Source organism: Atta cephalotes (assembly GCF_000143395.1).
Source record: "Atta cephalotes unplaced genomic scaffold scaffold00004, whole genome shotgun sequence".
NCBI classification, from domain to species: Eukaryota; Metazoa; Arthropoda; class Insecta; order Hymenoptera; family Formicidae; genus Atta; species Atta cephalotes.
In genome coordinates, this window is record NW_012130068.1 from 4768790 (window position 1) to 4783138 (window position 14349).

At 37.2% G+C, this 14349-nt stretch overlaps 1 protein-coding gene across 1 annotated transcript in view; it reads right to left on the reverse strand.

Annotated features, from left to right (window-relative positions):
• LOC105625950 (POU domain protein 2-like) overlaps positions 1–14349 on the reverse strand; it is a 137360-nt gene that overhangs the window by 63577 nt on the left and 59434 nt on the right. The window contains exon 3 of the mRNA XM_012207262.1: positions 3576–3794. Within this exon, the coding sequence (XP_012062652.1) occupies positions 3576–3794 (219 nt within the window). The remainder of the gene's footprint in view (positions 1–3575; positions 3795–14349) is intronic.

Here is a 14349-nt window from a genome sequence, read left to right on the forward strand (position 1 = left end):
AAAAAATAAATATAATCCAACATTCATATTAATAATTGAGGATTGATTTTTCATTTTAAATATTTTGCACTTCAAATAGTATTTAAAGATATAAAATAATTCATTGGGATTGATCGAATAAATATGGCATTTACATATTTTGGAGGAAAGAGAGCGATCTAAAAAGCACACGGAAGAATGATAGTCCCAAGGGAGGAATACAATTCCTGAAGTCCGACAAAATAGAATCCTTCTGTAAACGACAAGTATAATTTGCGCGAGAATAGAGTGCATCACGCAATACGACAACTTCAAAGATTATTTTCTAACAGGTACTTGCTTTTTAGTTTCTTTTTATCCCTTTCTATTTAGACAATTTTTTCGATATTTGCATGTATCTGAATATAAATATTCTGAATATAATGATAATATAATAATAAATTAAATATTCTGAATATATTCAGAATATAAATATTCTGAATATGACACATCTCATTTATATGATTCTTTCATGACTTAATAATTGTGGTATTTAATTCATATATTCAGTAATTTAATTGTAAATTCGTTGATTAAGTCAAATATATTCAAGTAGATCATAATTTTTATATTTTTAAAAAAGATTTGCGCACTACTTTATAAATTAAAATTTCATTACATTTCACTTAAAATTAAGTAAAAAAAAAATAAAATAAAATTTCAAAGAATGATACCGACAAATGTGATATCAGCTTGTAAATATAAACGAGTGATTTATCAATCGATACTGTTTTTTTAGATGTATTAAACTTACGCTTAAGGGTTCGTTTTCAGACGAAAGGACACATCGTTGTAACACATGTGTCTTTACGAGAGTGTGTTCACGAACCCGTAATATTTTAGGGAGCCCTCACGGTCCTCGTTCTTTAAAAACTAGCCAGTGCATATGTCGACGTAGGCGACATAATGTTATCAAGCTGTCCAGAAAGAGCCGCCACCGATCGCTGCCACGTAAGAACGAGGATCTCGGGGGACCACGTCCTCGCTCTCGCCCACTTCGTTCTTATTGATATACCGAATAAACACACTTGGCAGCTAGGCCAGAGCGGCTTTGCGAGGCAAATAGCTTTGGAAAAAACTCTACGTTAGGGAGGGGAAATATCTTTTCTTCCTTAAAGTCGACACCATGCTCGACGCTGATAACAATTGTGATAAAAGCTATAAAGACTGCTATAAATTATAATATATGAAGATAGAAAAAGATAAATTGCTTGCTTCTGAAAATAAATTATTTCCGCATAATATAATAAAAAGAAATTATAACAATTCTATTGCTGAGTTTTATCTCGCAGATAAATAACTTATGCATGCGTATTCTAGAATTCGTGTTATACTAGAATTTAATTAGATGTTGCCACGTAGTGATGTATTCGTAACGGAATCGCCTTTGGTTTAATCTGACTGAGAAATTGCTCCTTTCTTAAAGTACCGTAAGTTGTAATGAGACTGCTTCATTAAGTTTGACTTCGCAGCAAAACAAGATTTTACGATTATCTATAATATCTAAAGAATTAGTATAAAAGTCTTAACATAAATTTTATCAATACCATTGTTTTTAATCGCTTTTGTAGGCATTTTTATAAACGCGATTTTAAACTGTTTTTTGTTTTTATTATTGCATGAGTTATTTTATTGAATCAATTTTACAACAATGTATGTATATTTTCAAATAAATTTTCTCTCGTATATTAATTATTAGTTATTTTATCTTCATTCGATCTTCATTAACAACGAGAAATTCACAAAATTTCATAAATTTTTATTTTGCTTTCAAAAATAGCTGCATCAATTACATAAAAAATTATATAAAAATTTAAGATTATAAAATAATAATAAATAACTTCTACTATTTTTACATTTTAAAGTAATAAAGAAAAGAAATTTAGCTTTAACATCCTTTTAAGTTGTAAAACGTATCTTATGAAGCCTGACACGCTGCCGAAACGTCATTTACCTTGTAAAATGGAATCTCATTCAGTCTCCAGTTTCACCCCCAGCTTTTAAGTTCAAGCTTCGACCCTTATCGACCGCACCATGGACTTTGCGCACCTCGTCGAGTGCAGCGGTTATCCAGTAAATAAAGATGAATAGTTTCCCCGTCATCGCTCTCTCGTACACACACATAATCGCAAATATGTGTGCGCGCAGCAACGAGACGATTTTAAATTCCGCGAGTCAAAGCGATGTTTGACATGGAAATGTTGAGCGATGCATTAAACATGCCACGCCAAGTGCTTCCTTCTCCCTCCTGCAAGATCGTAATCCCCCCTGTTTCTTCTAGAAAAACGAAAAGTGCTCCCTTCGACCGTCTAGGGCCTGATCGTATAACCGATGAACTTCGGGCCCTAGTACAATCGCCCTCACATTGTCCAAGCTATGTTTATTTAGGCAAATGAAAAGAACCACCGTGGTTTCGCTAGTTCTCGGCCTTTAATCTCAGCCTTTATATTCCTCGACATAAAGAAAACGACAATTGCAATATTAAATGCTCCTATTTGGTTTGAAAACGATAAGAATAATGTTGCCTTCTTATTTCTTGTGCATTCTTTAAATCCTTAAAGGATTTTTGTATAACATGTAAAAAAAATTATTTAAATACATAATACTTATCATTACTATATTTTCTTCCATATTTCAGAAAAAAATGATTTGATGCTTTTCCATCCTTTAAATACAAATTCGCGTAATTGATCAGAAATGTCTGTAATAATACAGATATCACTTCAAGTTAATTTGCATATAAAGAATAGTAATCATTCAGGATTTTGTTATAAATAATTGCATAGAGATATAATACAGTGTTTAAATAGAACAAGCGTAAATTTAAATGATATTTTATATTGCGAAACTATTATATCTAAACGTAATGCAATAATATTGTATACAGTTCCAGATTGCTCGTAACTTTATTTCAATGTAAAATTGTAAATCTAGTATCATTATCGTCGGCGAATTACGAGGAGCAGAGCACGACAAGCGTCGCGAATTTCCGAGTTGTGATTGGTGGAGCAGTTGTCGTGAAGCACCTGCAAGGCAATTTTACTGAACCTTTCAAAAGAAACTCCCGCTATTGTCCGACAAAATGACATCAAGCTTATTGCATTATTTAAAGAGCTTCATTTTAGGACTACTTTAAACCTAACCCACGATTGTCAAAACTGATAACACAAGTTAGATTTCTCAAAGAATACGATCAATGTAATATTACAAATACTTTGAAGTATTCTTTGATTGATCAAAATTAGTAACATTCTTTTTTCTAATCAATCAAATATTTCAAAGCATTTGTAGCAAGACTTGAAGATCGCATCTATGAATGGATCATGAAGGTGCACGTTTTACAAATTCGACATTTTTTTGAAATTAACATGACGTTTATATAATTAAAACGAAAACAAAAAATTAAGGGAAACGAAGAAAAATATTTTTAATGCTGCACGATCACATACTGCATGCTTAATTAAACATTTTTATTTTTCTGTAATTCGCATTGCCCTCGCAAGACAAAATATTTTTCTATATTATGTAGAAATTCGTTTCGCTGGGCTTTTACTTACCGGGTGAGATGCCAAGCTTCGCATGCATGCTACTGGGGCTTCTGTGATCGGGGGTGGTAACAGGGGCAGCTACGGGTGGCGACAGGTGGGGATGTGTCAGTGGCCCACCGCTTGTCGTTGTCGTGGTAGTCGTTGTGGCACAGGGATTTAAGGGTGATGTCCTCTTGAAAGACTGGTCTGTTCGCCACGAGACATCATTGTCGCCTATCCAGACTTTACCTACGAAAGTAAAGTCATGTAAAATTAGAAAAATACAATGATAGAGAAACGCAAAATTTAAAATAATGATTACCGTCTTAAAATATAAATATATATAAAATGCAAAACATTGAATATTTCCTCAATATTTTTGATACTGAAATCAATGCTACACACGCACACATACTATCTTTCATAAACGAGAGAGAAGTATATACGATCTCCCTTGCTACAGCAATATCAGCGATAAAAGATCAAATTGCAAAGAGGCTCTCGAGATAAATTCTATGCCCTGTGCGTGTATTAATATAACGCACACGGAGCGGTTATGCGTGTGCAGAAAATGGCTTCTTTCCCCTGGATAGAAACCGTCGTAATTAGCGACCCTCCGAATCCCCTATTCCTACCAGTTTTCCCGGTTTTCCCCCGTTTCCCTTAATTTCTGGGAACAATGCCTGGCTCTGGATGTTGTTCCAGGCTGCAGTGTCTAATTACACGAGGGCATACCGAGCTCTTCCTTCCCAAATTTGTAAGGGCGATGTATGGGGTGCATTCAAGTGTTTATAAATGTGACATACGAATATGTGCCATCAAAAGACAAAATTTCACGAGATTGATAAGAAATGTTTATTAAGCTATCGATAATATATAATTCATTTAACAATTAGTGCTCGCATTTAGCAACTATTAAATATAAAAATCTTTTTAAAATATTAATATATAAATAATCAATGAAATATTATTAGAATTTTATTCATAAGAAATTTATTAAATCCACTTTTCGGATTTGAACTATATCGGCGTTCACACACATAAATAAATTTATTATTATGCCTCACGAATGTTATGTTGCGTGCAAAGTCTCGGATATCCATGCCGTATCTTTTCGAGCACCCCGTAGCTGGCAGAGATCTCGGATTTATGAAACACGCGAATACCGTATCGCCCCCGCATGCGTGCGACGTGACTCAGACTCGATATTATTTGCTTGACGAATGATTTAGCCCGAAATACTTAGCTCGCTTTTCCCCATCACCTCTCTCCCCTACTCTTCTGCTTTTTCTTGCACTCCCTCTCTCCTAACCGAATACTAATCTTTCTTCGTTCTCTCTACCTCTTAACGATAATCGGAGAAACGCGTTACTCCAGAGACAGAAATACAGTAACTAGAAGACGATAGGAGAATAGGGAGTGACGGGTGGTTCACAGCAGAATGCAGGAAAGCGGTGAAGATAGAACGAGGGTGGTAACTGGAGTCCGTGGTTTCGCGAAAGAAAGGACGTTCTTCCTATCGAGAGGAAAAAGAGAGGCGGGAAAAGCGGTGGGGCTGAAGAAAGTGTAGCCGGCGCTAACTAAGGGCGTCGGCTAATCAATATCATCAGAGAATGGCCGCTGACCTCCATCTACCCCGCTAGAACGACCATTGTCCAGTATTCCTGCTTTTCCAATGAGTCGCATGAACAAAAAAGATTCGTTTTTCCAGAAAATATAATTAAAAATAATAGATATATTGCAAAAATATTTTATCGAAAATGTAGCAATATATCACGATATTATATTTACTAGTTTTACTAGTAATAATTATTACTTATATAAAAGTATCATTATTTTAAAACTTTTTCAATAATAATTATAACATTTCATAGTTAAGTTCAGCCAACATTCTCTCTATGTCAAGATAATATCAAATTTTAATTAAATGATCTATTAGTCGGTTACGAACTTTCAGAGAAAGATATTAAGAGTCGCCTCAGTGTCATTTCCACAAGGATAGCTTGCCTGAGGCTACGATTCAATCATAGTATAGAGGCTTTCTTTAATCTCGTAGTGTTTGCATGGTTCCCAGATTTTACTCAACCCCACAGAGACAATCAAAGTCAGGGTTTACACCCTAAAGGGCTAGTTTTACTTGACGTAAAATTACACGCGAGTTTGTGGAAAATTCAATTATGCGAATCTACAAAAATCAAATGTCTCTTTGAATTAAAATACAAAGAAAAACGCATCTGGATAATTCTTTGACAAAGAATAAATAGAAAATAAAAAAAAGTACGATTAATCTCTCCGACTGTAGACTGATGCTTCGTTCATCGGTCTCATCTACGCGTCCCTAAAGTACCCTTCCTTTCTTTCTCGCAATAAGGGTCGTAGCTATGTCCGAACAGAAATCAGTCCGCATAAACAGAATCATCCATTCCGCGTTTCGCTCCTTCTACCCCTCGTAAGCCTTGCAGAGAACCTTCCCCCTCTTCATCCTTTGCATTCTCCCTCGTCCATTCGTCCAACTCGGCGCGAACTCCATTCACGGGTTTATCACTGTCCAGATAACAACGATTTACCTACAGGCGAACTCCTACGGGTTAGGTTTCGGGAGGATAGGAGGGTGCGTCTGGTGGGGTTGCCAGAGAAGAGGGATGAGGTGAGCCTCATGGCAAGACCGTCGAAGAAGGCAAGACGGGCAGCCACCTTGCATTCGGGAGTATTTCACTTTAACGGCCCTCCAGGGGATTGGCTGACCCCGACTGGAGACCCTTCACCGTTTCGGCATAATGGACCTCTACATTACTTATTCGTCCTGGCCAATGTCCTGCTAGCAGCTCCGTTCTTACGGCGTCGACGAAGTCGCTCGTTTTCCACGTTTTATCATTCCTGCGTACGATTAATCGCATGTCGCGCAAACAGAGATATCGAAAATTGGGAATGCCGCAATAGGAAACAGTTTTATATATTAGACAGAAAATTAAACGTTTAAATACATAAATATTCATCTAACTCTAAACTGTATATCACACTAATGACATAAATTAAAAAATAAAATATTCAAAATTTTTCTGAAAAAATTATATTTCAATGTCTAAAATATTTTCATCCAATCACATATTTCCACCTCCTTTTCTAACAAAAGACGATAGAGCCACCTTTGCTGATTTCAGCTTCCGGGTACCGGCCAGTAGCACGGAAGAACAACACGCCCCGAGCAAACTGCTTTTCTCTCGAAAGAATTGAAAATTCCTGCTCGTCCAAGGGTTGAGGAGGTCGACGATGGAGAGGGCGGTGGCTGGGGAGACGACGAAGCGGGACGAGGAAGCGAACGCGGATAAAGCGTTCGATATAAGATTAATGCTAGAGGCCGCCGACCAGTCCCGCGCACGTCGAGGACCGTTCAGCCATACACGAAGGCAATGGTGATTCCTCTTTGAAGGTAGAACCGTGGGCAGTGGCCAAATTGAATCCTGCTTAGGACAGAAGAAGCGTCGAGAGAACGAGAGGACGAGCGAGAGCCGGCCCCAGAGTCCTTTCTCCAATAAATAAATCGCCGACTGTCCGTAGGTCTCCGATTTTCAGCTCGAACGTACGGATTAAAATCGACCGACCGATTTGTAACGACGAACACCGAAAGTAATTGTACGATTATCTTATTTCTGTGTCCTTTAGTTTCTTTTTTCAGAAAATTATTTAACAAGAATATTTCGTTCTGTATTCAAGCTAAATACATTTCTAATCAAAGTTTTATATAAGCACTCTCAAACAAAATAGAACTCTAATACAAAATAAAATTAGTTAATTAAAGAAATAAAATATTAAATTCTTCCATTAAAGATACTGGCATGATAATCTTGTTTCAGTGATTAATAACTGCCATATTTTAACCTATATAACTTTCATATTATATATGTAATATATATATATAAAACTACAAAGATATGGATTTAATAAAATATTTACTCTATGCGTATCACTGATTATATTGTACGCACGAGAATAATATAAAAGTATTTATCTTATTATCTCACATTCTATCTGTAACTGTTAAATATAAATTAATTAAAGAAAACAAAGTAGGATTATAGAAAAACTATTGATAAATCACTCAAGTATGCTGCGATAATGCAAAGTAAGAGAAGGGTAAAGTCTAAAGAGCGTCTCGACTCTTAAATAAAGCAGGTGTGAATGACTTTTAATCGGTCATTATTGGTGATTATATGAAGTAACACCATAATATAAATCATATAATACTAACTATCAAAAAGATATCTTTCCCCGTCGATCGAGATTAACTCTTTCATAATATTATTAATATTGTATTAACTATCAATATGATTGAGTAAATCAATAAGTCATGTAAATAAAACGATAACATACGCATTTTTTTAAAAGTAAGTAAAAAGTTATAAAATACAATACTAATAATACTTAATTAAATATTTATGTGTTCAATACTAATAACAAACAATGTTATAAATTTTTACTTAAGACTACTTAATTTGTTCTTATATTTTTGTTTCTATGCTTATCTATAATAGTGTGGAAAATTTATGTTGATTTCACAGCAAATAAAATTCTGTTCTTATCTATATCAACAACTTATGATTATCGCATTCTTCAAATATATAATACTAATACACGATTTGTAAAAATATTCTGAAAAATAAGAAATCTCTGCGTCATATATTATCAACAAACTGAATAAACCATACACTGTAAACGTGAAATTTTTCATTTTAATCCTGTTGACGCATACTTGTGATAAAATTACGAATCAGAGTAAAGTCCAGTATGAACCAGTATTACTTAATGGCATTACAGGTACATACAACTACCACTTATAATCTCTTAAAGTTATTGACAATTATCGCAGCGAATAATATACACGATATAAAAGAATTTCTCTTAGTATTCTTTAACGCGCAATTATTTTCCTATTCTTTCTTTTACATTTAATTATCTTTTAATTGTTTTCCCAGACTTGGTGAAAATTCGTTGCTCATGAAAGAAAAAGACAAAGGAGCAACGTTCGCGTCGAGAGTTTCCCTGTTTCTTGCTGGTTGCCCTTGTCGGAACAACGATCGATAAAGCTGACCCTCTACCTCCCTACCGTGCACTCTGAGTATTTTGACACTCGCATAAGCTTGAGTGTCCCTAAATTCACACCCTTGCTTAACATATCGAGAAATTTACTGACTATAATTCAAGATTAATATACCATCTTAATAAAAAAATATAGATAACTACTATCTTTCCTCAATTCTTTTACAATTCAATATCAGAATTCTCAATGAGTAAACAGATACTAAATGATAATTCTGCTTGAGAGTAAAATGCTATCAAAATTAATCGCAAAACAAGATTTCATAATTTATATTTATCTCTCTCAGCCGACCGCCATTACGTTACGCGACCTATAGATGGCCTCGCCTCGTCCAATAAAAAACGTGAATAATAAAGAAGCCATCGAGGCAGAAGGGACTGAAGAAACGCGGCAAGGCAAGGGTTGTAAGCGCAAGCGCGAAACCGCCCCGCGAACGAGGGATGTCGGATACTACCCTACAGCATAACTCCTTTCCACCGACACCCAGCCAATCTGCATGTAACTCGCGACACGGGCCGCCATTTTGAGTGAAGTTTACAATCGGAGGGATGGAAGTGCGCAATCCTGTGCTTTGATATCTGGTAAATAACGATGAAAGTAGCCAAATAAGTGGAGATAAGTATTATCAGTTATCAAAAGCTAATTATTAATTATCTCGAAACCGTATTATGTTACGTAGAAAAGCAGAATCTTTTGCTGTTCGACTATACGCAGAATTCTGTAAGCACAGCTGAGTATAGTATTCAGTGAATCGAAAACGATGTTGTATGTCAAATATCCCTTACGCACCGATCAAATAGAAAATGAACTTAAGGAAATGAAATTTTAAAAAATGTACACTTTTACGTTTTCCCGCAACTGAATGAGAAATATAAGAGTTTTCCTGTACAAAATAAATATTAGTACTTTAATGTAGCAGCATTATTAAATATTTAATAATTAAAAAAATTATGCAAATAAATATTTAAGAAAATATTCCATTTCCAAAGAGACTGGAAAATCTTATTCTCATTCTACTAAAAACATTTAATATGAAATTAAAGTTTAAATAAAACAAATCATTAGACTATTCAACGCTCACAAAAAGTATCATGCAATAAGAAAATGAATTCGACAATCGGATCTAATAGATAAAAAGTCTACGCGACGCAGATTCGCTCGGAGCAGACCTACTGTCATTGACGCGACCACTCGAAGGGGTGAAAACCTCGAAACTCCGAGATATAGGTGGAGCTTTAACGAGGGATAGGGGCGAACGGTGGTCGGGGTAGCGATTTTAAAATCACAATGGCAGACACACGTCGTCGGCGTCTATCCATCCGTTCATCCCTTCCCCTTTAGTCACCGGCTGGCGTCGCTCCTACCGTTGCATCTGCGTTTACTGCGCGTTCGAATCTTTGCCTGTGCAGGAGACACGAGCCCCTGGAGACCCTCGAGCGCGTGCGTGAGTGCGTGAGAGCTACACATTCGCGCACACATATGAACGCCACGTACATGCGTGGCACGGACGTAGCACGCGTTTCCAAAGAATCCGTAGGAACACAACCCCTGCCGACGGCACCTTTCGTAGAGTGCACGCGCGGTGAGGAGGGGCACGATCACCCTTTCCTCAAACATTTTAAACTTTTTTCCTAACCCCCTCTGTACACGGCTATGCTTTAACGACGCTTGGTAAGTCTGCGACGAAAAGGGCTACGCGGCGACCCGCTATGTTACTCTACCGTTACGATACTTTTTTTTTTAGGTATGTCGGATAGCGGCAAAGCTATCCCTCGTTGCGGGTGATTCCTAGGAGTATTGGGAAGTGATTTGTGTTAGAAACTGTCTGACTTTGACTTTCGATCGTTAGATAGCTCGCTTTTCTTTTTGTAACCATTCTGAAAATTATTTGTATAGTTATTATTTTACACGTCATTCATATTTCAAAACAATATTGCAAATTAGCGTTATAGAATTGCACATCAAAAAATATTCGCGATACATATTTATTTATCCAAATGAAACAGGAAACGCACCGCGTTTCTGGAAAGTCAAGAACATTTAACATTCATTAGTCTAATTAGTAAGTACGATCGTACTCGTATGTATCCAGCAGCGCACAACAGTGGAGATCAAAACAACTATTAACGAGTAATGAGAATTGCAATCATTATTACTGAGTAATTAGCTATGATAATTCGGTAGATATTGGAATTTCAATCTTGATAATCAGCAGCAATGGACGCTTCCTGCTGAGAAATTGGAACTTATTAACAGCGGAATGACAGAAATATAATACAGTTAATACATTATAACGTATGTTACAATGCAACATTATTTTACTCTTGGAATATTCTTTCTTAAGTGTTTCGATCGCATAATATATCAATTTGCATAATATACAATATTTAACGTGCTGTACATGGAAATTCTTTTCTTTTTGATCTTCCTCGTGATACCAATTTTAAATTCTCGTTTGATTATATATGTATATCTTTCATAAAATATAATATATAATTGTTCATAATTGCCCAAGCTTGTTTATCGAACTCGAGTATTTCCAAGACATCTCGGAGAAACGCAACGTCCCAAGCTAAGAATAAACCAATTATCAAAGCGAATGCTAATTAAGGGCGTTGGAATTTTCACGCATTTCCCTTCGGCGGTCTAGCGAGCAAGCCGTGTTCGTGGAAATTCACTATCGCTCTGCAACCTTCACCAATCTAATTGGCAGCGGCGCGCGGCATCGCATACGATGCACAACGAAATGACCGTTTAATGAGTAATGAGAGTCCTGGTGATTAACTATGGTAATACTGGATATTCTGTTTCGGTCGAGACGCTCCACGTGAGCTCCTCGGACGCTGAGTTTCACTTACAGCGCACAGTCCGTATACATGCGTGAGCGCGCCCCCGAGATCAAATCATGTTTCGCGGGTAGATGGTAGGCCGCGTATTCGCGATGCATTTATTATGCATTCACGGTGAATAATGCGAGTGTATGTGGGAATCGTCGATAGCGCCCTACGAGATATACCTCTCGTTCTGGATGGGGACTTTATTAAATTCCTCCATTCGGCCAATCGCCGGCAATCATCTCGAGCCTTCGACTTCTCTCTTTTTCATCCGGTGGCTAATTAATCTCTCGCCGCCAGTGCCTGTGTATCGTTCCGCGTGCGCTTTTCCTTAGCCGGACGGTACGCGGTTCGCGATTGTGCGGCATATTAATCAGTGGCACCGATGCCCCTGCGCGCTTTCGATGGAATCGATACTTTGCGGTACCACGTGAGGAAGATCACGAAGAATGAGCGAATATAGCGATAAACGCGATAAACGCCCCGTATGCCAGCACAACGGAATAAGTGCATCGCTAATGATCGGGGGATGATTTGTAAGTCAAATACGCAATATTTTGTGATACTTCCATTGGCTGCATTTGACTTTACTCTTCGCGAGTATCACGCAAAATGCATTTTTAAAAAGAGAGTTAAAAGCATTTATTATTGTTCTGGAGCAAGCTCTTTAAAAACAAAAAAAGTAAGCAGAAGAAAAATAGGAAAAATACAATATACAAAATTCACAAAAATAATAAAAACAAAAATAAATTGTAATAATGAAAAGAAAGCAAAGAATAGCGCAATGAATAACAGAGAGAGAGAGAGAGAGAGAGAGAGAGAGAGAAAGAGATTTGATGATACGATAAGATGCAGTTGTTGACTGATTGATGTAATATAATTCATAATTTAAAATAAATTTTAAAAATTACGGTAGATAAGAGAGAAAATGTGATGTGGAGATGCATCTCTTTTCATTCCACAAGACCGTGTGAATAAAATTTACATTTCTAAAATAATTTAATTTATCGTAGAATCAAAAAAAATTTTTTTACAAATCTCCATAATATTTTTTAGCCCCCCTTTACCGCTGTTAATATTCTTTTCGCTATCTTTCGATCCGCTCGATCTCCGGCCGCGAGAGCAGCTGCATCTTCAAGAGCCAGACGCTCGCGGGAAAAGGAGGCGACGGTGAAGAGGCAAAAGCGAACGAACGGACTGACGGATGAGCATGAAGGGAAACCGAAGGACGAGAAGAAGAAAAGAGGGAGAGGGAACAAGAAGATGAAAAAAAAGCCAACGCGGAGATCCTTAAAGCAAACTGCCCGCCTCGAAGAAGCTCAGCTCGGAGGTCGGGAGGGGTGAATTCGTCGCTCGATAACCCGATTGGTTGGCTGTGCCGCCAATGCAACCGCGCTCTCTCCGCGAATGCATTCGCTGTATCGCATCTACCGCCGTCTCTCCCAAGCGCACTCATATGCGTGCGTGCGTGCGTGTGAGCGCGAGAGAGCGCGACTTGCAGCGCGCGCGGTGCATCTCCGCGCAACGGCGGCGTGCATGCGTAATGCGCCTCGCGTGTAGACGCGCGTCGATATGTAAGAGCATGCGTACACGCACATATAAATGTGCGTGCCCGTATACGAGAGCACCGCGGAATCGTCGCAAAAACTGGTAGCCGACCAGTCGCCCGCATTGCCATTGCAGGGCCGTTCTCTTCTCTCCCGATACAAGACGACTTCTCTCGATCGTCCTGTTGCACTTTTGCAACGAACGGGGCGGCGGGACTACGAAGAAGGAAGAGGGGGAAAAGAGGGGTGGCGAGCAGCGACCCGATGTCGATCGAGGGAGGACGGACTTTTCTCACGGCCCGCGACCGACAGAAAGAAAGAGGCGAAGAAATGACCGAATGGAAGAGGACGTTTCTGAGATGTCCAACGAGTCCTGGTGATCCTGAAGACGGTACGAACACTGAACTGAGAAGTCTCTCGTTTCTCGTACATTTCCGTTAAGTCTTTTATGTGTTAGTTCGCGACGGCAGATAAAATCCTACTAGTGTACAAGTATGTATTAGTTTATTGTTCTTGAAACGAATTACATACTATGACAATCTCATACTTTTTCACTCAAAACTTTTAACTCTTTAATCAACCTTTAAAAAGCATATGTGGAATAAGAGTATCGGACACACGATTTACCGGCTGTAAGCCAACTGCTTCTGTACAGAAATATACGAAAAGAACGATTTTGCTGAAGTATCTAAAAATCTAGCTAAATCTGAAAATAATTTTGTTAAATCATCGAAATCATTACACGGGAATCTCAAACATGATGAGCAATGTTACAAAAAATTTTAACATTCTAGCTACTAGTTTGAATATTCAATAATTATTTTAATGATTCTATAAAATTAGTTTCAAATCTGTATGTAGGTAAATTTTTAAATCAGCAAAATCCTTTCCGTGTACGAGTCACATTAAGATCGTGCTAGTGATTAAATTTAATAATAATAATGCATAGAATTTTCCGTATAAAATTGATTAGCATTAACAGCATGATTTTTATTATATGTATAATATGAATGATAACAAGGGCACAAGAAAACTCAACATTTCCTGGCAAATTATTATAGTGCTTTTCTTAAAGCACTTTCTCTTTGTGCGTGAGATGCTTCCGTTTATTTGCATGAGCGCAGTCGCGGAACACAAGATCTTTTTTTCTTTAGAATTTCTCATCCTCATGAGATTTGTTTCATGCATTTACTTATTGATTAAATGTTCTTTATTCCAACAAGCATTTGTTCTAATTTCGATTTAATTTTAATATATATATATATATTACATACGATTTAATATATATATATATATATATATATATATATATATATATACTAGTA